This window comes from Anser brachyrhynchus (assembly GCF_964034855.1).
Source record: "Anser brachyrhynchus genome assembly, chromosome: 5".
Lineage (NCBI taxonomy): Eukaryota > Metazoa > Chordata > Aves > Anseriformes > Anatidae > Anser > Anser brachyrhynchus.
Window position 1 is genome coordinate 12,554,946 of NC_137699.1, and position 25,997 is coordinate 12,580,942.

General features: G+C 42.7%; 2 protein-coding genes across 29 annotated transcripts in view; both read right to left on the reverse strand.

Annotated features, from left to right (window-relative positions):
- Positions 1-110: 110 nt before the first annotated feature.
- RAPSN (receptor associated protein of the synapse) lies at positions 111-10,988 on the reverse strand. 2 transcript variants are annotated; one of them, XM_080592592.1, is made up of 8 exons: positions 8,893-10,988; positions 7,670-8,008; positions 6,247-6,405; positions 5,820-5,918; positions 5,599-5,721; positions 1,848-1,901; positions 978-1,177; positions 111-304 (listed from the first exon to the last, which is right to left on the reverse strand). In XM_080592592.1, the coding sequence occupies exons 2-8, from the start codon at positions 7,865-7,867 to the stop codon at positions 232-234; spliced, it is 906 nt and encodes a 301-aa protein (XP_080448718.1). In that variant the 5' UTR covers positions 7,868-8,008; positions 8,893-10,988; the 3' UTR covers positions 111-231. The 2 variants fall into 2 exon arrangements, with proteins under 2 accessions (XP_080448718.1, XP_080448719.1); XM_080592593.1 differs by lacking the exon at positions 8,893-10,988 and having other exon boundaries at positions 7,670-8,535.
- A 2,582-nt stretch (positions 10,989-13,570) lies between these two features.
- Positions 13,571-25,997, reverse strand: part of CELF1 (CUGBP Elav-like family member 1) — a 59,580-nt gene continuing 47,153 nt past the window's right edge. For 19 of the 27 annotated variants that reach the window (XM_080592555.1, XM_080592552.1, XM_080592546.1 and 16 more), the window contains one exon: positions 15,259-24,693. In XM_080592555.1, the coding sequence (XP_080448681.1) occupies positions 24,566-24,693 (128 nt within the window). In that variant the 3' untranslated portion in view covers positions 15,259-24,565. Of the gene's footprint in view, positions 13,701-15,258; positions 24,694-25,997 lie in introns of those variants that run through there. The other 8 variants (XM_080592550.1, XM_080592549.1, XM_080592548.1 and 5 more) reach the window with 2 other exon arrangements.

Here is a 25,997-nt window from a genome sequence, read left to right on the forward strand (position 1 = left end):
TGATGGCCCCGCCGCCATCTCGGGGCGGAGCCGGCCCCGCGCTGCCCCTCCCCGGCTCCAGACCCGGACCCGGACCCGTCCCCGTCCCCCCGCGGGCGGCAGCGGGCGGCTGGCGGAGCTGCGGCTTTATTGCGGGCAGGGCCGGTACAGACAGAGCGGAGGGAGCGCGGCCCTGGCGCGGCGACGCTGAGGGGGAGCCCGGGGGGGGCCCCGGCCGTGTCCCGGCGGCGCTCAGACGTAGCCCGGCTTCACCGAGAGGCGGCGGCAGTTGGGGCAGCCGCGGGTCCCGTTGGTCTGCAGGCACCTGCAAGGGAAGGGGCGGTTGGCAGCGGGCTCTGCAGCCACCACGGGGCGTGTAACACGGCAGGGGGCAGAGCCCCGACCCCCTCCCCACTTCCCCTTCCCCCCCCCCAAGGGGGAGCAGCGCTGCTTTCCTGGGCTGCTGGGGACAGCAGAGCCCGCTGCCACCCCTCGACTGTGATCCTGAGTTCAGTGCACGTAGTGTATTTTTAAATTGTTGATTTTTAGAACTAAGTTTCTGTCAGATGTGTTAGAGTTCTAAAAATAAAAGTATGCACGGCTAATGGTTCTTTGGTGCCACCATCACAGTAACAGACTGAATGCCTTATTCAGCTCCGTACAAAATCTACCTGAAAGAAAAGGGGGGTACTTAGGGCAAAAAGCCAAACTGCCCAAAAGTCAATTGCCCAGGGGAAATTAAATGAAATAATCTGGGAATTAGGCTAAGTGCCTACAAGGCAAGGATGTGAATGAACAATCATTTAGAAGATGGAAGGGGGATGGACATGAGGGCTAAATCTCATCCTTTAAGGCCATGATGTTCAATGGGATCCTGTGGGACACAATTAAGCATGACAGAGCCTAAGGAACAACATACATAGAAGTGTCCTACTCTGGGCACAAACAGCCTCTGACTAATGTCGCGGCAAGGATGTGTAGTACTTCCAGCTCATTACTTCAAGTGGAAGAAGTGGGAGCAAGGCAGGGCCTGGAGCTGGTTGTTCTTCTCCCCAATAGACTCTCCGCACATGCCACAGTACAGCTCCATCTCCTCCACGCATTCATGGAACTTCACTACATGGTCACGCAATTCTCGCTGCTGCCCCTTTGTGCGATAGATCCTTTCACACAGGCAGTGGAGCTTCAGCAGGCCAAGCTGCACATGAAGGGTAGAAACAAGAAAAGTGAACAAGATGAAGACAGAGCAGTAGCAGAAGGACATGAGACTACTACAGCCCCATTGTCCAGCTAGAGAAAACATCAGCATAGCAAGTTGTCCAAGGGATAGGATCAGTAATAAGGACATTTGGTCTCTCAGCACTTCTTGACATTAACCGTACCCCCGCATCACGAAAGGGGAGAGCAGGTTTGAGGCACTCTGCAGCTTTTTCATCAAGATGGTGTTCCTGAACTATACATGACATATGCTGCATTTCACTTTCCTCTGCCTCCAACCAGCACGCTGTTCAGCTCTTGCTCAGCCAACAATATTTTCCAAGAAGAGAACTCTAATCCTCCAGCTCTATGGTTGTTTCACACTCCATTTTTACTGCTTCCCATTCCCCTGTTTATCCCACTGTGATTCCTCCCTCGCTTTACAGACTTGCACATTGATGACAATCTGTGCTAATGCCCACAACTGAACACTTGACAACAAAACAAGTCAAGCATCAATTAATGATACTTAATCATTAATTAATGACGCTTAATCATTAATACGGAGACATTAACAAGCAAAAACAAGTCTGGATACTTGAACGCTAGGCTTCTTAAACTGCCTGACAGAAGACTACAGATAGCGCTGAAGAGAAGCTACAGTATCCTACCTTGTTCCCTAGTCCCTCTGCCAGCTCCTGTGCCTTTTCAATGCTTTCCAGAGCCTGTGAACAGAGAGCATGCATCATCAGTTCTCAGTCTGATATATCAGAAACAGATTTTTATAAATACCCTGCCAGGAATTATTAAAAGAAAGAGGTAAAGAGGTACAGAGCAGAATTTGGATAAACAAGCATTCCTGCAACTCTGGAGACATAGGATGGCTGCCTGACAGATATACCACCCCCCCCCACCCCAAAAAAAAAAAAAAAGTTTATCCATAAGAAAAGCTTATGATTTCTGAAAGACCACAAATAATTGAAGAGCTACATTTCTGTTCCAGCCATAAACCACACAAAGAAGGGGTATGGTGGTGGCAGAGGCTGGTGTTTGTAAGCAGAGAGAACAGACTTATTTAAGCTCAATCACACTGTCTTCAGGATTGGGATGAAGCACAAGCAAAGCAAGCCTTTTCCCCATCCTGCCCTACAGGCTCAATAATCTTTGGGCAACTCCAATTTCATCTGTACCTGAGGGAGAAGAAGGGATCAGCACTATCAATATACCATGCTCCTCCATTTTTTTCCTGCTCTTCATATATCTGCTTTGTCCTACTTACACATAGTGCAGTGTAGGAGTGTACTGCTAGCACTCTTTTTCAGTCTGAAGCAAAACGTTTAGCATAGCAGCTGTTATACCAAATGAGTCCCTACTTTCCCCTAGATGCCACAGTGATCCCCACTGTTTTGATAATCAGTCACTGTTTCCCAGAACTATCAAGACCTGCTTTAGGTCCAAGAGGAAGAAGAGACCTCCCCTGAGACATAATATTGGTAATGAGGAACATTATCAAATTTGCACCCTATAATTTGGTATCACCACTATTCTAGGAGATGAGGACCAGCTGAGATGAAAGAATGCACCTAGAATGCAGAGGAGATGGCATTAGACCTGTGGTGGCAGCAACAGCCTAGGGTAAGGAACTCACAAAGGAGGGAGGGAGGAACTGAAGAGCAGCAGCGAGAACATAACTGAGAGCTGTGCCCAGGCAGAGTGACTGTGTAATGGAAAACCTGGAATTAATGACCGGGACCAAGAAATAAAGTGAAGCACATGAGGTGGAGGAAGAGGTGCTGAGAAGTCCAGGGGACTGTTTGTCTGAGACAGGAAAATGAAGACTGCACAAGAGTTTGGGCAAGCAGGCTGTGCCAACAGCAGGGGAGGAATTGGCATAGTATTGACTACATGCAATGACAGGAAACTGGGACTGACTGAGAAGATTGGGAGGCCAAAGAAGACTGGGACAAGAAAAGGGAATCTGAAAGTGGAAATACTTAAGTATTGCCATACTTAATTCTCATATTGGAACGAGTAGCATGAAAAATGGAAACTGGGACTGGTAAAACTGAGGAACAGGCTTGGGAGAATATTCAGTGCTGTAACATTTGAGGAGGTCACGTTTGGGGCAAATGGGCATAAGGTCCCTGACCACCAGGGCAGACTTGCCTCTAACACCTGGAGCAGAATCCAAGCTTCATTCCATTCTTTTATGGGTTTGGTGAGATCAGGGCTCTGCAAAGCCGTCATCAGGGTCTCACAGGTGAGAACTGTTTGTGATAGCAGAGGGTGGCAATGGCTAAAGGTGAGACCAGGGGATGTAGGGATAGATGAGTGTGCTGAATATTCACTTCTTTACAGGCCTACTTGCTGCATCCTGTATCACAGGACACATATGAGATGTGAGGCTTGGAAGGGATTACACTAGGCAGTTATGTCCAGTTTCTTCTTCCAATGCAAACGTAGCATTTAGTTTTTGACATTGCAAGGTGTATCTCACCCAGCTGATTTCCTACTGCAGGGAACTTGGATGCTGACAGCACCTTGAAGTTGTCTTTTCTGACAGACACATACTGCTTTCCTTCTGAGATGCTTCATTTTACCTCATATACTTTGTGTCTCTCATGACTAATAAGAGCGAAACTTCAGCACACCTTGTAGTGGGTTTACGTGGCAAGGTTTTAGTAGCAGGGGGCCATAGGGGTGGCTTCTGTGAGAAGGATCTAGAAGCTGCCCCATGTTTGGTAAGGACCCCACTGCTGACCAGAGCGGAGCCAATAAGTGATGTTGTTTTGCGCCTCTGTGACAGCATATTTAAGACAGGGGAAAAAAAAACGCTGCGCCACACACAGCAGCTGGGAGAGTGAGAGGAGTGAGGAACAGCCTTGGAGGCACCAAGGTCAGTGAAGAAGGAGGGGGAGAGGTGCTCCATGTGCCAGAGCAGAAGTCCCCTGCGGCCTGTGGTGAGGACCACGGTGAAGCAGGCTGTCCCCCTGCAGCCCATGGGTCCCACAGTGGAGCAGGGTTCCATGCTGCAGCCCGTGGAAGAGACCACGGTGGAGCAGGTGGACCTGCACCGACGGAGGCCGCGGCCTGTGGAAGACCCCTGCCGGAGCAGATTCCGGGCCAGACCTGTAGCCCGTGGAGAGGAGCCCACGCAGGAGCAGGTGACCTGGCAGGAGCTGCTGCCCGTGGGGGACCCAGGTTGGAGCAGTTCGCTCCTGAGGGATGGACCCCGTGGTACGGACCCATATCTGGAGCAGTCCTTGAAGAGCTGCTGCCTGTGGGCAGCCCACGCCGGATCAGTTCAGCAAGGACGGCATCCCGTGGGAGGGACCCCACAGCACAGGGGATGAGAGTGACCGAGAAGGAGCAGCGGAGAAGAAGCGCTACAGACTGACCGTAGCCCCCATTCCCCCGCACGGCACGGGGGGAGGAGGTGGAAGAGGGTGGATGGGGGGGAAGGTGCTTTTGGTTTCTTTCCTTTGTTTCTCGCTTCTCCAGCTTGTTAGTAACAGGCAATAAATCTTACTATCTCCCTATGCTGAGTCTGTTTTGCCCGTCACAATAATTACTGTGCGATCTCCTCGTCCTTATCTCAACCCTTGAGCCCTTTTCATCGTATTTTCTCCCCGTTCCTCTTTCAGGAGGGGGAGTGAGAGCGCGGTTGTGGTGGAGCTTGGCCGCCCACCCAAGTAAAACCACCACACATCTACATCCAAAACGGCATCTTGATGTGTCACTGTAGAGGCACAGCAGGTTGTTCATCACTAGTTCAAGACCAACTTCTGAGCATCTCCCTCTGCAGCCCACTAACGTTCCTGCAGTGCAATCTGCAGCATTTAATACAGTCTGGTATTTAAGACACATACACTGCCTGAGTATTTTCAAAATAAGTAACTTCACCTCCTTGTACTATGTTGACCTGCTGTCTATTCCCAAATCATTTTCTGCTCTCATTTCTGTTTCACATCATGGTTTATATACCTTCAAATTTCCTCCAGGAATTTGATGCCACATTTATCTGCAGAGCACATGGTGGAGCTGTAGAGCTGTCTAAAAATCACCACTAACAATAAGGAGCTTAGTCATATTGCTAAAAAGTAGGCAGCGGAATCTATTTCAGAGCATAAGGATAAGCTGATTGCCTACAACGGCAGAAGACTTCCTTCCCCCAGTAACAGTTTCTCAGAGTAGTGTTTAAAGTCATCAGGACTGACTAATGAGACAGTTCTGTAAGACACCAAGCTGACTCAGAACGGATGTTCATACTGTTAGCAACAAATTCCTGGCTGAGAGGGACCATTCGGAGAAATGCAACTGTACAAGCAACAGCTCTACTGCACGTTGATGGGCATTCAGCTCAGAAAATGACTGCTCTTATCTCGTCTAAAAAACGTGTGTAAAAACAAGCTTGTAACTGACCTTGTCCAGCTCCTTCTGGATCATCCAGCACTTAGCCACTCCTAGCAGCACCTGGATCTGTCCCAGGCGGTTTCCAATCTCTGTCATGATGCTCATGGCAGAATCATACCGAGGAAAGGCTGTCTGCAGAAGCGGGGAGGAAAATGCACGTTGTGCTTTGGCCTGCTTTTTACACCCTCTTGCCATCCCCTATTGTCCTTCCTGGCAGGAAAGAGCCGTACCTGCACATCTTTGCGACTGAGATGGATATCAGCAAAGCACAGCAGACACAGCGCTTGCAGAGGCCGGTCACCATGCTGAAGGGCAATCTTCATGGACTCCTGAAAGAAACAGTCTTTAGTCAGCAAGAGAGCTTGCTTCTGGTTCAGAACAGGGCTGGGCTGTGCTCCAGCCATTGAAGGGTCAGCTCCAATGCCACAACCTTTTTAAAGGAACTACAATCGCATTCACACTCCCAACTAGGGGGACATTCATAGGCCCAAACTTGGAGGCACCCAGGGCACTGAAACCACAACTCTAAGACATGGAGGCAACATCAGTATCTAGTCAGGTGTGAATGCCATTACATTTCTTCCTCTCGGTCCTGTCCTGTAGGCAAAATACCCTTGCTGAGACCTCTGATGCTCTGCATCTGCCTGCACCCTATACCTCACAGCAGTCCATGGCATCTGCCAAGCGCCCCAGCTTCCGATAGGCCACTGCCATGTGGTACTGGCTCATTGCACGGTACTTCAAGCTCCAGCCTGTCCCATAATCATTCACCAGCTCCGCTGCTTTACATGGGAAGAATAAAGCTTTCTCGTAGTCCTGTAAGGCAGACAAGCAGACAGAAGTAGGTACAGCAAAAGTAAAGAAAAAAATAAGGAGAAAAAAAGCAACCATTTTTGATTTACTAATGCTGCAACAGCTAGCTGGTTTTTGTACGCCTTTCTTCCCCTGCCTGTCCTCTTCTACACGCCTGGTTTTCTAAATTGACGTGGATATCAAACTGCGGAAGGTGGAATTGCCATATGCTGAATTCATATTACTCTATGTATTCAGGACACTGGAGAAACGACACAGCAAATGAATTTTATATATTGCACCATCAGCCTTACACTGCCAGAATCATTTACCATCTTCTATAACTGAAGGCTGAAAACTCTGTTCTTGCATCAGCTCCACTTTCAGCATGTACATGGAGCCCTCATGTTCTCCATATGGTGAGTCAGGATCTCTGAGAGGCTGGTTATTCAGCATTGCAGGAAACAGGAACAAAAAATTCACAGCCCTACCAAATTGACAATAACTAATAAAAATATTTTAAGCATCTTTCTGCATTAAAAACTTTTTAGAAAGAAATCTTATTTTACAATAAGTACATAAAACTATTAAAGATATCTAAACCATTCTCAAATGAGATATACGAAGCTGAAAAATGAAAAGCTTTTTTGTTTGTTTGTTTTTTATTCTCCAAGATGCACAAAGGCAACCTCAACATTTTAGTTTCTGTTCTCTTTTTATTTCATACCTCAAAAGTACACAGTATAATATTTGCCTCTTTATTTTTGGTACTATGAGGGAAGTTTAATGAGAGTTTTCAACACTTTAGTTGGTGAATCTTCCATTAGTGATAAAAAATCAAGACTTTTGTGAAACTATTTGTTGAGTTTGTGATATTAGTTAGAACTAGCAAATCACCCCACCCGCAGTTCCTGCCTGGTTTTGTACATATAAATAGCTATTTGCCTGCAATAGTGGTAGAGCTAGAAAGAGAATCCACGAGTTCTGGTTGCCAGCCCTGTGTGCAGACAGTGCCTCCTCTGATGTGATCTTCTTTGAAGCTAAGTTTGATCTTTTCAATTCACAGCTACTTCTGCTGTGCTACATAAGCATTCCACTAATCCTCCCATCCTTACTGCAAAGGGGAATTCTCACTGATGATTTTACAAAGTAGAGATTTTAACTTGAAACGCTCTCCCAGTGCTTCACTTTCTGTAGCAAACATATAAGCTGAAATTCACACAATTTCCAATTCTTTCCATTATGAGTCAACCACCACCCCATCCTCCCATCCCTTAGGTTACTGCACCTTTATCTGGGCATAGAAGTTCCCGAGGCTACAGCAGACTCGACACTCCAGCATCTTGTCATCGTTGTTGTGTGCATAGCGTAAAGCTTTCTCAAAGCACTCCAAAGCCTTCTGGAAAACACTGAGGCCCAGGAATGCATTGCCCATGCTGAGGCTCACCTGGCCGTTCAGCTGCAGGCTCACAGTGGTACCCTGCATGTTCAAGCATGTCTTACAGTAAGATATTGTTTTCTGGAATTCACAGAGTTTCTCATTGCTGCGAGCCAGGTTTAGGTAGCCCTCTGTAAGGTAATCTGGGTCTTCCAGCTCCCGTGCTGTGTCAATCTGTACCACTGCAAACTTCAAGTAGAAAAGTCAGTGTTTATAAAAAGCATATAATTTAAATAAATACAGCTCAAAGACCCACAGAGTAGCATCCTGCACTGGAGAAGTGGCTCATCTCTTGAGCAGCACAGCATGGACTGAGCTGCACTGTATAAACTGAGCAGTTATCCAGAGGTTTACAAGGCATGGGAGCAGTCTGAAGAAACCTCTCTCCACACTGCCTCTCGGACAAGGAAGATGAACTGGAATGGCAATAAGTGGGGAAAAAAAAAAAAGTTAAACGGCCCTGAAGAGAAGCAGGTAAGGCAGAAAACATCTGACAATGCAGCTCATTTTTCTTTCACTCGGTTTATTTATTCTGCTTTCTCTGGAATGCTTAAGCTATTAAAGTACTCAAAGAAACTAAGCAAGCTTCTTCATTCATCAGTTTTATACAATCAAATTACGGTCGAGTTGTATTAATCATTTTTGTTCTATAACCCTCAGGATTCATTGCATACAGTTCTCACAAATGATTTGAAGTCTTTTTCTTTTAGACCACAAGCTCTTCTGAGCAGGGACTCTCTTGTATGTTTTGTGATGAACCAAGCACACTGCTAGCTGGAATTAATGCCCGTAGCAAAGGTAAATATTTAGCAATTTTCTCCATATGTGTTTGCATTAGAGATTAGCAGTTAGATTTACAGCTAACTCCCAAAGGCACCAATTGCTTCACTTTTGCACACTGGCAACAGTTGATAATTTAAGCCACTAGAATATATTGCATATTCCACAAATTAAAAAACAATCAAATTTTTTATGCTTGGGTATGTGTGTTCACCCCTTACGTAGCGCTTTAGGAAGGTTGTTGTATGTATCCAGCAATGTGCACTAGCTTATGCTTTCCTGGATTCCCTTACCTTTGTATCAGTTCTTCATTACTTCCTGATAGTCACAGCCTCATTCCTTGGTGTGAAGCAATTTCTCTCTCCAAGAGATTGAGCATCATAACTCTTCTTAAATCCTAGTTAATTTCATGTGTTTAATTCACAGATCCCCTTTTTTCCTGTTATTTCCTCTCCCAGTGATTTATTGCTAAAGTTCTCCATCCTCTATCTTTGATCTTTTGCAGTGTAAAATCTTCAGTTCGACTGAAGCCATTTTCTTTCCTAACACTGGGAAGAACTAGAATTCACCTACTCTGATCCTGTTTTCTGTTCTCTTCTCAGGCAAGAAGTTACAGCTCGAGTGTTGTGGGCCCACTCATTTGCCTGTTTCTTGTTTCTGTGAAGCCTTCAGTATTTTCTTCAGGTAGCCACATTTTACCTTTTCAATTCTCTTTTCTCTAATCAGTCCATTGTTTCTGCCACCACTTAATCCCACATTGCTTCTCAGAATTTCTTGTTTTTTCTTCAAATGTTTTCCAAGTGTATTAATACCCCTCTTTCTTCTTCATGCTAAGCATCTGCTTTGTAGATAAGGCTTTGATATGTGCACAGGTTTACTAGTAAGAGCCCCACCACACACACACACTTTCTAAACAGAGCTACCGAAAACTTTTCAATGAGATATGAGCACCCTCTTCACTTTTTATGCTAAATGTTGAATGATTACCAGTCTCTTAAGAGGCAGCCAAAACCATCAGGACAAGAATATCAAAGCCCTTTAGCAAGACCCTATTTCAGGCTGGGATAGTTTCTTAAGACTATTACAACATCCTCTTGTCTTTAGATTCCCGAGTCACTCTCCCAAACGCTGCCTGCTACTATATGTGCATCCTGTGACTTCTCAGATCCACTTGTCAGCTTCCTTTTGTTCACTTATTCAGAAGCTTTATCCTCATGTTCTTTAAGTGAAGCTTCAGCTTCTTTTTGCCAACCTTTCATCAAGCCCTATGTCCTTCTTTCTTCAATGCTATCCTGACAATAGGGCACACCTCTCTGACCTCAACTGTCAGACCCCTCCTGGAACGTTTCTCATCACCCTTCAACCCCCCATCAAAAAAAGCATCTCCATTCCCCTCTTAATCAGTCCCCATGCAAACAGTTACAATAAAAAACAGTGTAAGATCTGTGTCAGATATCAAACAGCAGCTGAACAAGATAACAGACACCTCTTCTCAAGACTGACACTTATTCTATAGAATCTATTTGGAGATCTCTTTTTACACTAATGCATGCGCTATAAACATTTTTTACAGTAAAAGAAAAATAAAGGCCATGTTTTCATGCCTTTTTGTGAAGCCTGATCATACGGTGTGCCTGTAAATGACAAATAAATCAAGAAAGGTCCCCATGATTATCTGTAGAACCTCATTAATCTGGGAATCCTGAGGGACCAGACCCAATGAAAAGCAGTACTCTGCGTACCTTGTGGGCTAGAGCTATTGGTCAACACAGTGAATAAGGCAGCCCACGATATGCACCCAGTAGCTGGTACATCTGACTATATGCAAAATAAAAGCCCTGATTTTATATTCTAATCTCCAGCCACTCTCCATAGTGGATGCGACACAATGGCATGCATTCATCTCCAGTTTGCCTTACCTTCAGCATATCTTTGTATCTGCCCATCTCTGCATGAGCAGTGATGAGGCAACCCAAAACCCGAAACCTGCCAGCAGGATCCGCAGACTTCTCCAAAACCCTCATCCAGACTTGCAGGGCCTTTTCGGTCTGATTAGACTGGTAAAGATGGAGTCCTTTTTCTATCTGTTGCTTTGTCTGGTCCTGACCCATCTCCCATGCATTAAAAAGCCTCATATACTAACCTCTAAGGAGAGCAAAAAGGAAGTACCCGAGAGAGAACACAACATAAAATGCCCTAATACAGGAGGGCGGGTTGTGCGCTCAGAAAGCTTGGAGCCATAAAAGCCCAGCCATGTAACGGGGCTGGAGCTATGGTAAGCAATGGCAAGAAGTGGTTGTTCAGCACTGAAGGCAGAATCCCAAATCCATTAGGCAAACGTCTTGCTTGCTAAAACTGTCAATGCATTCGGCTGTCCAATCCCATAAACAAAGAGGAAAAACACAACAGGGAGAGAAAGAGAATAATCTCAAGCGACGGGAGTGAAACTCAATCTGAGCAGCCACTGCTGGGCCCCCCCATTGGCTACAGCTGCGCCTGCCAGTCCGGCTCACATGGCTCCCAGGAATGCTAGTCAGGCTTCCCAGCTCCCAAGGTCAGGGTGAGCCAACTGCCCACCCCAGCCCGCCAGTATGCGGCTTATAAATACCCCAGGGAGAGACAATCAGCTGAAGTCACAGGGATGTCTCAGTTCTCTTGCCTTTCTCCCTTGTCCTCCTCTTTTGCAAGCACTGGAGGGGCGGGCTAGCCTAGGAGGTAGCAGCCTCATCTAGGAATGTAGCTTTAGTAACAATACGTGTCTGAAGAAGTTGGGTATGATTTTAAAAGTTTCAGCATACACATTATGCTTGCAACAATGTGCCTGGTGCTTTGCCAGGCTCAAAATTCTGCCCCCCCTCTCGAGGACCTAAGCTGGGAATGGAGACAGTTTCTGCGGCCAAGGGTCAGCTCTGTCACTGATTTGCTGCAAATATGCCACTGACTTGTTAACCTCTCCAGGAGAACATGAAGCTAACCACACTGAAAAACTGTTCGTGACTGTTACTCACTGCCATCAGACACCTGCAACAGTCCTCCAGGAGTTTTCAATAGAAGTTCTCGAAGGCGCTGTTGAAGTTCTGCTTCCAGAACTTTCTGATCTTTAACGATGACTGATAATAACAACTGAAAGCAATACATTTCTGCATAAGAAAGATGCAAGCACATAAGAAGATTGTCAGCCCAATTATAAGATAGCTTTTAACTCGCCTACACATCTTTGAAAGAGTAAAGTTAGACTGGTTACTCTAGGAATCAAGTTTCATACCCCTATTGATCTGGTGCAATTTTAGTGGGCTTAGTCTTTGTTATGTATAGATTTACTCTGCCCTTCAGAAGAAGAGATACCTAACTTGGGGAGTGGGGAGATGCATCAGAGAAGTTTAACATTTTTCAGATACAGAAGTCCCAGACACCTGTTTGGGATCCTTTTACAGGCCAAATAGAAGAAATGGCAATTCAAAGTTTTAACAACAGACCCACATGCTGAAGCAGGCATGCCTCCAGCTACCTCCCTGCACCTACATGAATACGGTGCCCCAAGCAAAGGTAATGACTGATGGAATCCCAGTTGGACCATCTTGGTCTAGATCATGGCTGCCTAAGGAAACACAAATAGCCAAGGGAGCCTTCCTGATACAATATCTTTAAGGAAAGTAGGACACACAATAATAAGGAGTCACAGCCTGCAGAGGTTTTACACCATAGCAGTCATCTTCTTAAGAGATTCCACCAACACCTTTATCCAAAATTTTCTCAGAAAAGTATTTTAAAAAGTATTTTAAATGGTTGAGAACTCTTGCTACAACCAGGCTGATTCTCCTCTGGGAACTTTTGATATTCACATTATTTAATTTTTCATTGTTTTTCAGGGATGTAATGTGCTTGGTGAAGCTTCAGCATAGACTGTGTGCTCTCAAATTCTAGAAGTAGAAACTATGGAAAAACCTATAGAAGACTGAAGGAAAATAAAGCTGACACAGAGCTGGCTCATGTGCCAAGATCACTTCAGCAGCACTGTCAGAATATCTATTCACCATATATTTTAGGACTTCATTAGAAGTCTGATTTGGAAAATAAAAAACCCTCTTTCCAGCAGTGATTTTTATATGCCCATCTGGAGGTGAGTGGCAGGATGGACACATGATACAGAAGGTTGATCCCTATGGAAAGCAGTGATAACGGTGAGGCCATCAGTTTTCGGGACTTGGAGTAACTGAAGTTAAGAGGGCCAGAGACAGGAGACATTGCAGTTGACAGCATGAAAGAATGAAGCCAGGCAGGACTCAAGAAGAGGGAAATAAAAAAGAAGTCACCATTCTTTGCTGGAGCAGACCATTTTGTAAAATTACCTTCCACAAGTAGCCTGTCTGTACCTTAACTCATCCTGATGCCTTTGGAACACTTCACTTCATCCATAACGCTGCTCTTATATCCGATGAGGAAAGGTCAAAGTGGAAAGGAGATGCCTTGCAGTCTGCCAAAGCCATTCTAGCAGGTAGATGATCTGTCCTGCATTTTCTTGATTGCACTGTACTTCCTTGCTTTTGAGTTGCATGCTATTCTCCTCTGAAACGCTGCTTAGTTTCTTAAGAATCCACTCACAACTAGTCTGCCAAGATGAAAATTTAACCTAGTAAAATAAGGGCTGGAACTGTCAAGCTCAAACTGGTCACTTTCAAAAAACAGAAACATACTCTGATATGGAACATACCACTTTGAGCCCAATGAGGCTGCCTAAGTATGGAGGGATAAATGGGTAGCATCACCAAGACACTAACTGAGAAACTAACAGCAGTGGTCAGTCTGTGGCTCAAGATTGGTCTAGTTTATAAGTGTTACAAGTACAGCTTCTACATTAAACGATCAACAGTTTTCCTCAGGAACTACAAATAGGTAAGCCTGTGAGGTGCAAGGAAACGCTAAGTCGGGGAATCTCACCTGTCACGCTGTGGAGCTATAGTCATACACACGGTCACATCCTCAGAGTGACCACACTGAGCTGCTCGTCTCCTTCCCCACTGCTCTTCATAATGTATCCCCTGTGGTTCCTGGCCATATGAAGACAGCAGAACATGGCTGGTAAAGTCAGGAAGATTGGAGCCTGGAGTTAAAACAAGTAGTGAAAGCTGGAGGAGGATGTGAGAGGAAAACAATTTTGCCTAAACATTCAACATCAGGACTTAATCTACAGGGTTGTGTTTTCATGTTGATGAACTTAAGAACCCATGTGAAATGCTAGTGATTTTCAGAAATTAATACACTGGCTCTTATTTGTAGTTTAATACATCTAAGTATTGATGGATCTAGTCTCAGTTTCATAAGATATAATGGACAAAGTTGCTAACTGATTGTCTGAGATGACGCTAGCCAATTTCGTTGCACAAGCAGGAATCTTCCATCCCAGCTAAGCAAACCACTTCTCCGATTCAATTGTTTGTTTCCATCTTTCACCTCAGACATATCTGAACTGAAATCTCTCCAACCCCCTTCTCAACAGCTGCAAATTAAAATGAGTGATCCCAGCACACTATGCAACAGGTGGCTCAGCGCCTTGCTTCGCAATTGGTGCACTGCAGAGAACAGAATGCAGCACTGAGTCCTGATGCTTGCAAGTGCTCTCAGATTTATTATCATGTAGGAAGTAATGGGGTGAAACAGAGTCTACCAGATAACAGAGAAAAAGGACATGGAAGAGGAACATAGCTGACCTGAAAGTGCTTGCAGTCTGAGATGGAAGCCAGACGGAAAAGCATTATTGAATTGTAGGATTTTTCACAAATGTGGCAGAGTCATAGCCAATGTGGTACTTTCCCTCTCAGAGGGGCAATATTAACATCAAACTCAGTCAAGTTTTTAAGTGAATTATACTCTGACTACAGCAATTATTTATCTTTAGACAAGTCAAAAAATTAATGTACCTTAGTTCTAAGAGCAAAGCAGGTTAACTTGAGCTTATCACAAAACCTGAGCTAGTAAGTCCTGAGGTGTTAAAAAAAAAAACCCCAACAGGTTTTATGAAAATTCCAATCACTTTGGATTTCTCTGTGTATTATTTCCAGGACCACGAGCACTGGGAACTGCAGATACCTTCACCTTGCAGAACCAAGATAGGCTCAGCAAGCTGGGTCTTGTTTGGAGTAAGGAGGCAGTGGGAGTGGAAGGTATGGTGCTTGTAGGAGAGGTATGAGATGATTTCTCCAAGAGTGCTTATCTAATCCCACCCACCACCACACGCCCATGCTGTTCTTATATAGCTCAAGTTTGGTGTTATGCTGAAGTTCATCAGCCCTTGAAACATCATGAAGCACACTGCATGCACAGGCAAATGGCTACCCAGCACCACTTCTGTGAGGCCGCAGATATATCTACAGGCCACTCCCCAGTGTATCACATTTGCATTATCCAAGATTTTTAGGACTTGACTAGAAAATGATACAAATTGAGGCTACACAAACAAAACCTTTTTCATTTATACTCAAGGTAGCTGATCTACATGGAAGGCTATTTTGTGCATCTAGAATAGGTAACATTGGATCATGAAAATTTTTGCAGCTCACGGCTACAAAACTGGAAGACAGTTCTCTCATCTCTCTTCAGCTTCCCACACCTGTACCCAAAAAGAACCTCAAGTTCAAGACACAAACACAACACACAAGGACTCTTCTCAAACAGTTTAATAGCAAATAAACAAAGGAAGGTACCACACTTGGCATATACAAAATGACTTGTTGTCGGTGTGTCTGTGCAATTAAAACAGCTTTAAGTTGCCCTTTGGGACAAAAAGAAAAAAAAACACACACACAAAAGGAAGAAAATTCCTTTAACACATACTCGCTCGTTCCAAACTTGTAACAAATCTTTTCATTTTAAATCCACTACACAAACTCTGCGATCAGATCAGAAAAGCAACATGTGCTCCTCTACTTTTGAAACCATTAAAGTAAAATCCGTAATTCTCTACAGAGTACAACACAATTTCACACAAAAAGACATTTTGTTTTGCAAATCAAAACAAGAAAAAAGGAACAGCTCAAACAAGGTAAAGAAAAGCATTTCTACGACTGAACCACAACTTCGAGTTGATTAAATTCCGTTACTGCAGAACAGACTCTACATTTGGTCATAGTGGCAATTTGTTTTCTCATCACATTGTGAATCACTTTACATTGTTTTCTAGTAGAAAAGGCAAAAAACTGTACAAAACCCCTAGTGTTAAATACAATGTTTGTACCAATAAAAAAGCCCACAGGTTTGTCTCCAAAATGTAAATTTTCTTTTTAAATTATTCACAAAAAGCAGCCAAAAATCAGAAAGGCAGCTGCTGCTCCACTGTCTCAAATCCATTAAAACCACCACAGAACAATTAAAACAACCAAAGGAAGAAAAGGAAATAAGAAAGGAAAGAAACATCCAACGTTTGGCATTTTGGTTTTCTTCGGATATTTTTCCACAGGTTTCCCCAGAGTTCCTTATGGAACCAAATGCGCACGTACAGAAATGTATTGGCAGTTACTCAATACACTGCAGGGTATCAGTGCCCCCCAGTGACACCCAGCCCTGTGCAATCAGACTGTGGGAATGACAGCAGCCAGCCCACAACCCTACCTCCAAAATAAACAAGCCTCTATCCTTTTCTCACCCAGCCTCACACTTCACTCCCAGGTATATGTACCATATCCAAAAATTGTTCTGTCTCAAGCAGATTAAGGACTTTCTACACAAATCTAACCAGTATCTATTGAGAATATAGAGTATCCTCAGCCAACTCAGGAGTAGGGTAGGAGGATAAATCCTTTCGCATCTTCATTATCCCAAACACTGGACAAAAGTAAGATTTCTATACAATCAAACATAATTCATTTTCTCAGCAAACCTCTTTCTCCTGGGATTTCACTTCACATTATTTTATACTGTTAAGATGCCTAAACTAGCTCACTTTGCCTTCCGACTGAAACTTCATCACAGCACACACTCTTCAGGTGCCTTCATCTAGAAGCTACGTCCCAGTTTCTACCTGTGCAGATCGTATGTAGGGTAGAGGGAAGCCTGCCACACAAAATGCAGTAACCTGTTCTCCTTCATCCTGCAAGCTAGAAAAAACTGCTTAGCTCATTACCCAATTAAAAACTAAACAAAAACTAAAAAATCTCCGTAGAGATTCCCCAGCTAAGGCCCTTGAGAAGAGAGCTGGGGATGGTACCCTGTTCAGGTAACAGCTTCAGAGGCTGTTGTATTGTGCTTGTCACTTGGGAAAAGAGCCAGCAGTTGTATGACCAGGTTTAAAAATGCTTTCTCTAGAAGATTTCAAACGCTTTATTTCAAGAGCTACCCTAGATCCTTCCAGGATCCTGCCACCAAGGTCTGATTGATGGTATTAAGCTGGGGCTGGACTTCACAAAAATGTGCCCTGATTTATACAAAATGCTAGTAAAGAGTGTTTCAAAGGAGCCCTAGCTTCAGAGAGCTTTAGAAACAGAAATACTGTGAAGTTCCTCCACCTTCCTGCTTCCCAGCTGTCCCCTTCCACCAAAACTCCTACTACAGGAACAATTCAACCAAGCCCTCAGGAATCTGTGACAGCACTGGAGATGAAACAAGGTCCAGGTGCTCTGTCAGGCAGACAGTCTAAGTGCACAGGTAGATGCCCTCAGGTGGCTTCTGATCAGATATTTGCCATACCAAAAACACCAATTTAAAAGGATACCTTTGAAACCCATTAAATTGCTCAGTTTTTGCACAAACTATAGAAAACAGAGAGGTGAAGGTGATATATACGAGGGTGTGAAGAAAACAGCAGGAAACATGCAAAACATTTCTGGGCACTATCTCAGTTTGAAAGAATAAAACGAAAACATCACATTTTGCTGAGGAGATTGTAGTTACGAAAAAAACAAGCATGCTGGGGCTTAACAAAATACAACATCAACTTTGATCAAATTTTCACTGCAGACTGATAATCACACAGGGAAGCGGGGGAAAAATAAAATTAAAAAAAAAATCAGTAAATGCCAGGGCAAAAATGTAGCTACAATCAGAAGAAAATGTATTTCAAGTGTTTTCTGCTGATGCCACTCAAGTCACAAGTTTGAACTCATAAAAACACATGCTGTCTCCTCAAGCACAGAAACCAGATCAGCAAAATGTGACTAGGAAGTCTCCTGAAAGATTGAGTCACACCACATAATTGACTTTTTCTTCAAAACTGTGTTTTTAAAACTAAGCACACAGAAAAAACTAAGCCTAGAAAGTGATTGGCTGTATGTTCACAGAAATACAAATACTCCACAAGGTATGCTAGCAAGGCTGCTCTGAAGACAATTACAAAGAATCAGATTCACAAAATCAAGTGGTTATCTTACGAAGGTCTAGAAAAATAGAAATTCTTTTATATTCAAATGCAAGTTTAAATATTCCCCCTTCAGCAGTCTTTCTAGCAAAACCAATTTGGCAGCACAAAAAAAAAAAACAAAGAAAGAAACAAACATAATAAAAATACACATCAGCATCAAAAGTCAACACAAGGTCAAAGGTGAGAGTTCAAGCATCAGAGAAGCTGAAGAGACAAGGATTTGGACGATGTACTTGAACGCCACATCGACATGCTTTAGGCACAACGATGAACAAACGGCAGGAATCTAGAAAAAAAACAAACCAGAAAGAGGGAGACCCACTGAGTTACACAGAGCAGTACATCCAAACGAGGAGAGAGAGAACAAGAATGGGCACTGTACAATGAGACCTCCTGGGGAAGGGAGTTGACAGGGAAGGGCAGCACATGCCAACGATGGACAAGTAAAAGTCAAAGTACATGAAGGACACCAAGTAAACATCAAACTGCCAGAAACTAAATGGAAGCAGAGACCTCGATTTCCCTCAATATCCAGTCTGTGGAGCACTCCACAGCCAAGTGACATGTTGACTAGCATGCATTCACCTTGTCCCGTGCCCAGTGTCTCTATTAGCTCTGTTTAAGAGAAGAACAGAGCAAGCACTCTCCCCAGGAGACTGACTCCAAAAATATGGCTCCAGGGCTCACGTTTGCCCACAGAGATTGAGACTGTGAGAGACAAGACAGGACACAAGGGATTCACAGGTGGTTTGACAGCTGAGACTTTTCCAGCATCCTAACATGGGAAGTTCTTAGGCAGTGGTAGCCCAGGAAATCCACGTTCTTTCCTTCAGCTACAGTCCCTTCTCATTCCCTAGGAGCCCATGAAACTGGGGTTAGGTGGTTTGGAACAGGGGGAAAAAAAGATTATACAAGACATAAGTGGAACCAAAAACCCTACATATTAGAAAAGAATTCCTTAAGACTTGACTGCAAGTTAAGACTTGTCCTAGCTGAGCACTTTTCATATCATTAGACCTGCACAGGGATTTTCCTCTCCCAACCTTTATATACAGCCTCCAGCTCCCTGACTTTGTGAGGAGGGGATTCTGGGCTCTGAGAAGCTCTACAGTCACTGTTGCCAGTTTGATGAGTAGAAAAATGCGTTTCCTGAAGCTTTCACAAAGTTTATAAATACATTAATTCTTATATTATGTGATACAACTTTGTTTCCTCCCCTCAGCCTCTGAACTGCAAAACAGAAGAAACATTTTGGGAAGAATGTGGGAGGCAGGGGAGAGAAAATGTTTTTCTTCACCCCCGTCCCTGGAACTCCACTTTCTCTCTCTTGTTTGCTGCCTTATATTTTCAGCACCCCTCAAAGCTACAGGTTGCAGACTAATGCAAGATGAGACTTTCATATAGCATTTATAGCATGATTGAAAATATAAAGCATTGCATTCTAGTGCCAGAGCAAAAAGTAGCATGTCACCCACTAAATCTGCAAAACTTACCAGAAATGCTAAAATAAAATTTCTCTTTGTACTTTCCAATTTAGAGAAAGGACTTGGTATGGAGTTTAAACCAACCACAGCAGAGTACAATGCAGCTCTTGCAGTTATTTCTGTAGTTCTAGAAATACTCTAGATAATTTGCAGACAGCTGTGAGGTTTCAGTCCTAAACCACAAAGGCAAATGCATCATGAACTCTGAAGCATGAGAACAAATAAAAGGCATGAAATCAAGTGACATCTAGCATGCACCATAGGAATTGTGTGTGCAATTTATTTAGGCTTTTTGGATAGATTAAGTATTTCACTCAGCAGTTTTGAGGGGAAAGTCTAAGATTCACTGAAGCTATTAGGAAGGACTGGCCTACAACAGCAGAGCCATGAGAAGCTGAATGAGAACTGAATGACTTAGGGAAAGTTATTTAATTTTGTCCTTGTTTTATTCTCACAATTGTGATAATGTAATGCAACTACTCAGCATTCTGTATGTTATACTTTGTGGTAAGTCTGCTCAGGGATGTATCCTTACGTTTAAGTGTTTGCAACAAGCAGCTCTCAAAGCATTTTACTTGTTCATAGCTGCACCCTTCAACTGCAATTTGCTTTATTCAAGTTGCTTTTAGGTGTTTCCAAATGAAACAGCTAGAACAGTTCTATAATTAGATGGATTTTGCTTGGCTGTCCTTCCCTAAATTTCAACTATTAACAAGAAACATTTTAGTTAATTGTATGATACAAGAAGAACCTATCACTCCTAACTTCTTATTTAGGTGTAAAGCTTCTTCCTTGTAGAATTCTGTGTTGCTAGGAATTTTTGAGGCATCTGTTTTCCAGATAATAGAGCCCACAGCTAGTAAACTCTTTCATCACTAAAATACAAGAATAAATTCATCAACATCTCATACTTCTGAGAAATTCTAATTCTCATTCTGCTTAGGCTTTAAATTTTATGACTATGTATCAAAGGCATTTTCTAGAAATGCAAGTTTTGTACAATTGAGTGGGAAAAAAAGTTAGAGGGAGATATCTAATTTTGGACTGTTGATTATCTAGGGGGCTGAAGAATCTATGAGTTCGTTTGCTATAGTACCAGATGGATACTAAGCGACATTAGACTAAGATTTCAATTGTTCATAATACTTTCATCTTATTACGGTATATCTAGTAAAATCAAAGGTCTTCTGAGACAAATCTATGAAATATACCAGCATTTCCATCTTGCTTCTAGAAAATACTTAAGTACTTCCTTGTCACACACATAACATGTAATTCTATTTTATCAGACATCTTACTAGCTTTTGTTGTAGCAAATTCAGATTCTTTGGTTTGAGTTTACAGAATGTTTTGCCCAGGGGGCTAGTTAAGCCAAGCCCTCTGCAATTTATTTGAACTCACCCAACTCCTTTTGTACAATCCAGGAAATAAAGCATTTGGCACAAGAACAGATTATAATACAGAAACCTATCTGATTATAATTTCCAATATTAAAATACTGAGGGGAGAGTCAAGTTTGCCTCAAATGGTTTTGCTACTTCCGTTTCTTGTTCCTTTATAACATTCCTTCCAGTCTCATGGTTCCTAACCTATACTAGCACACTTTTAAAGTTATTATTACATTGTTGTTCTGCAGGCAATTTCCTCATCAGGATTATTTCTAAGCATTACTCAAAGAATTTTGGTAGATTCTTTTACACCAGCTGCTCATCAGAACCAACTCATTTGTTTTGGGCAGTTTACCCCATGAGGTCCCAAGAGCTGACTGATTTGCTTTGTGCTTGAATAAGAGCATGAAGGAATTAAAAATAGGAAAAAAAATAAAATGAATCCTCAAGCCCCCCCCAAATCCTAGACTTTCCTGACAATCAATGAGAAAGAAAACTGGAAGCCAAGAGGAACATAAATCTCTATAGTCAGCAGCAGCCACCAAACGGACACAGGAATGTTGACTTTATCTGATCAGTTGTTAACAGAAAAAATCTGCCCAAATCACAAACTTGATACATTTATTAACTTTGGCAACATATACATTGATACACCAAAAAAAGGGAAATCTCAAACAAATACAGAAAAAGGGCAACATCTTCAGCTGGTGAAAATTGATGTAGCTCTACTGAAGAAAGCAGAACTGCATTGATTCAAACCATCTGAGGATCACATCTTTTAGAATTTAAGCTGCATAGATATTTTGTTTCTTTTCTTTTTGGCAATACTTATAATACAGTTACGCCAGTAAGGCACAAGAGCTAGCCCAAGTTAGGTGTCTAAGGTGGTTATGTCTGGGAGGAGTCACTGACCAAACTAAGCCACATCGTCAATTGGTGAATCTCCTAAAGTCAACAGGAGTCGCACCGATTTGCAACAATGCCAAGCTTGATCTGTAAGTCACAGTACTGAGGACACGCTATAGGATGCAGAAGCTAAAATGTCTAATTTTGGACAACTGAAATGACTACTAAAGAGGTCAGAGCATCAGGTTAAAAGAAAAACAGGAAAAAGTTCTCAGCACAGTGGGGTAGGGCGCAAAGAAGGTAAGAGTGACTGTAGAGACCCCAGAGCACAGTGCTCTCCTCCACTGGTTCACAGCGTTCATCTTCCCCATTTGGCAGTTGTTGGGCTGCAAACAGGCCACTGAAAATCAGTAGTTTCAATCATGCACATCATTATGTGTGTAAAACAATCACATTCAGGATTCTACAAAACCCTGGCCTTTTTTTTTTCCAGTGAAATAATTTAGGTAATAAATATTCTCCACCCTGGAGCGGTATAAAACTTCTATAAAAATAGAAACAACATTCTTGGTTACAGCAGGTTGCACCTGGAGCAGCTGCTCCCAACTATTTTTTTCTATTTTTTTTTCTTTTTTTTTTGAAAAGTATATTATTTATAAAAAATCCCATTATCACCCTGGAGGCCTTCACACTCCAACACTCTTCTCAGAAAACCAGGACACATCTTTCCCGTCGTGCAGAATTCAAGTGTACATGGTTCACTTAAGTGTTTACGTTTCTAGAGAGATCCAAATAATTAACATTGAAGGGTACCACATGCCAGCATAACTGGGAAATTTGGCAATCTGGCCTTTGAACCTTTGCCACCACAAAATGATCTGTTAATACTGACAGATTTACCTGTCTGCCATCAATATGGACAGGTATCAACTGTTTGATTTTCAATTTAACAATGGAAAGGGCTCTTCTTGGATGCTATGGGTCAGGCCTTCTACTTCTGAGGTTTGAGATCCCTGGGAATGCATGACATTCCCAACAGACGACCACGCGTGGGTGCACAGATTCTGAACATGATCTCAGTCAGGTTTGATGGGTTTAGTGCTCCTCCTGCTGGAGCAGAACAGACAATCCAAACCCTATGTCTGACTCCACACACATTATTTAGCAGCTGGCTCCCAGACAGCAGTGTTTGTTAGCTTATGCCCTGGGAAACAGCATCAACAACTGGGAATACAAAGGAAACAAGGAAGAGGAGAAAATATGAGGTAAATTGAAATTCTGTTAGACACACAGAAATTGTAAACTTCCTCTTGTGACAGAGGTGGATTTTAATGGTTATAACATGGGACTCTACTGATTTCTTAAAACAACTCAGGCCAGAGTGTCAAAAGTCCTCTGAGTCCCCTAAAACCAGTGTATAAGGCCCTTAGCAATGCACTAAGAATTTCAGAAGTGTGCAAAAAAAAATTGTGTTAATTGAAGGGTTGTGTTCAATTTTCCTTCAGTATAAAAGATAACAGTACCAAAATGCAGAATAAGACAATGTCTCAATGCTCTGCTCTGGTTCCACAGCCTGGGTATTAGCCCCGTTTAGCACTGGTACACACCACCTTAAAGGAAAACTGCAGTATAAAGAAATACCTAATTACTAGACTAATTCACTGCACAAATTAGTTGCTTTTTCTTTTAAATAGGCAATTATCTTTGCAACAGAAAGACTGAGAAAGCAAATCCTGTAAGAACACGTATGAAGCAGGAGCCTCAAGAGTTGTTTCACGGTAACACTCTGGGCTTTGTATCTCAATTTAACAGTCATTTTAATAGAGAAACAAACAGCACGTATTACGCTTATCAGAATGAATTCCAAGTAATATTCTGCAAAAAGGACATTACTCCACAGAAATGGAGAACGCAATGAACTGTTAGGAAAAAAAAATGGCAAAAAAATCTGCAGGTTATCAGGGATTAAAAGTTTCCTGTTTCCAGCCCCAGATGTATTTATCTAGACTCTCTAACCTATGTCGCTCTAAACTTAGCTAATTATAAAGGATAAGTTTTCTTAAATATGGAGAAATTCACTGCATCTCATTAGTATTCAACTGTAAATAGTGAAGTTTTCTGGGCAGAGACATTAACTAATAATTTTATAAAGTGCTGTGTACATTCACAGTGCTACATACACACTACTTTATATACAACAAAACAAACAAAAAACACTGCAGTTTTCCTTTGGCTTATTAATGTGTTCACCCTTCCAACCTGTCTCCTGCTTTAGAGATGATTTATTAATTCCCCACCATGGCATACAGTTAAGGAAGCATAAAAGAGTGGGTGTGGCATGACAGAGGCTATTTGGAGTTGGTTCTTTGCTCACCCAAACTTGGATGGACTAAGTTCTCCTTCCCCATCTTTGTTTCCGTCAGCTGTTCAGTGTTATTTCTGCTTTCCCCTCTCCTCTCCCTATGGCAGTGTGGTGTCAGTTCTGCTTCCCCTTCTCCTCTCTACCCCAAGGCAGTGCGGTGTCAGTTTCCACGGCTCCCTTTAACCTTACCTCCCGACCCCCAAGGAGCTGGCATTGGTCCTTCTCAACACACACTGGTTACAAACACAGCAAACTTCAAATAAGGGAAAAAAAAAACAAAAAAAAACCTCAGCGATATGGCACCTAAACTCCAAAGTAAAACACTGGAAACAAAAGCACAAACTTGTCCTCCATTCGAAGCAGGATTCTCAGCAGAGGCTGCAGCCGAGTCTTCAGGGGAAGATGTGCCAGATAGAACGGCATGGATCAGCTTCCAGGACTGTAAAAACACAGCCTTAGGGCTTCGAATCACTAAGTGCGCTCTTCTCCAACTTACCAGAAGATCCTTCTCACTCCAGTCCCGGAGGGGAGGGGCGCTCAGTATGGCTTGCTGTCATTCTTAGAGCGCTTGAGCTGTACTTTCAGACGCTTCATGCCAATCTGAAAGCCGTTCATTGACTGAATGGCAGCCTGTGCAGAGACAGGATTGTCGTAACTTACAAAACCTGAAGAAAAGGAAATACACTATTATAGCATGCCAAAGTTGTAGAACGGCTACTCACAAGGTATGAGAAGCTTGCATGAAATGCAATTTACAAGAGCTCACAACTGTTTAGTAAGAAGTTTTTATGAATACTCTAAGGGCTCTCAGACAAAGCTTTGTTTTCTGATGTATGGAACTTCGATCAAAAGATAAACACAACTCAGGAAATTGAAATAATACTTCTTGTCTTCCAACAGGAAAAAAGAGTGCTGATGTTTGTCCTGTAATATCTTACAGCTGTGAGAAAACCAAACCTGGAAAATGTTAATCTATATACGAAAGTTCAGTAAAGATACAAGACTGAAAGCACTGTCACATGCAAGTGGAACTTAAGGGACATGGTTTAGTGGTGGACTTGGTAGTATTAAGGCCATGGCTGGACTTGATCTTAAGGATCTTTTCCAACCTAAATGATTCTATGATCTTGGCATTATAGGCGTAGGTTTGTTTGGAGTGAAGTAGCTGTTAAGGCAGCATGGTACTTGTACCAAAGATTAAGTTTTTGTCTTATGAAAAGTTGCGTATCATTCCAGGAGAACAGTATCCCCAAAATTAAGTTCCCAAGGTTTTTGAAGAAACCTACTACTTTAAATAACTCTAGTCAATGGTTGGTATCACTGTCTGGAGAGATCATTCCATACGCAGGTGTTACAGCCTGATGCTCAGCATATTTTTTGCTGTCTTCTTTGTTTTGTTTTCACAAGGCAAAAGCTTGTCCACATCTTTTAGACCATCGAAATACTAAAAAACCACATGGTATTATGAAGGCACGATACTATGGAAACCATGAAGACTCATCTCTCCTTTTCACAGTCAGGAGAGCTTACAGCACTACAAAAATGCTACAATTGCTCTCTCTCTGTTGTTTTCAAAGTGGTGAAAAATGAAACCATTGAGTTGTGCAGTCCACATGCACAGTCTTCTGCTACACAAGCTAAAGAAGAATACGTCCTTTGCTCAAAACACAGACTTTAGCAGTTCACTGAAAATAATCTATTTGGATAATAAAAATAGCATGACATGTTGATCTATATTTTTTGTTTAAATTTCTTGCCATGATGCATCTCCAATCTGAACACACAATAATTAGAACAAAATTAGGATAAGGAATGCAACCAAAGTTAGGTAGTACATAACAGCTGAAATGGTTCTTCAGTTACAAAGGTTTCAAGTATTAGGAGGAAGCTTTAAAAATGCCTTCAAAACATTTACAGAGCATGAAAGTTCAGTGCTCCCATAATGTATGGTAGCCTTCATATAAATAGA

Excerpts from the sequence above, each read along its gene's own strand:
- RAPSN (XM_080592592.1), bottom strand. The coding sequence starts at position 7,867 with ATGCAGGGTACCACTGTGAGCCTGCAGCTGAACGGCCAGGTGAGCCTC. Across the intron at positions 5,919-6,246 it reads ATGCCATGGACTGCTGTGAG|GAGTCCATGAAGATTGCCCT; the intron begins GTATAGGGTGCA and ends TGTTTCTTTCAG. Across the intron at positions 305-977 it reads TCCCACTTCTTCCACTTGAA|GTGCCTGCAGACCAACGGGA; the intron begins GTAATGAGCTGG and ends CTTCCCTTGCAG.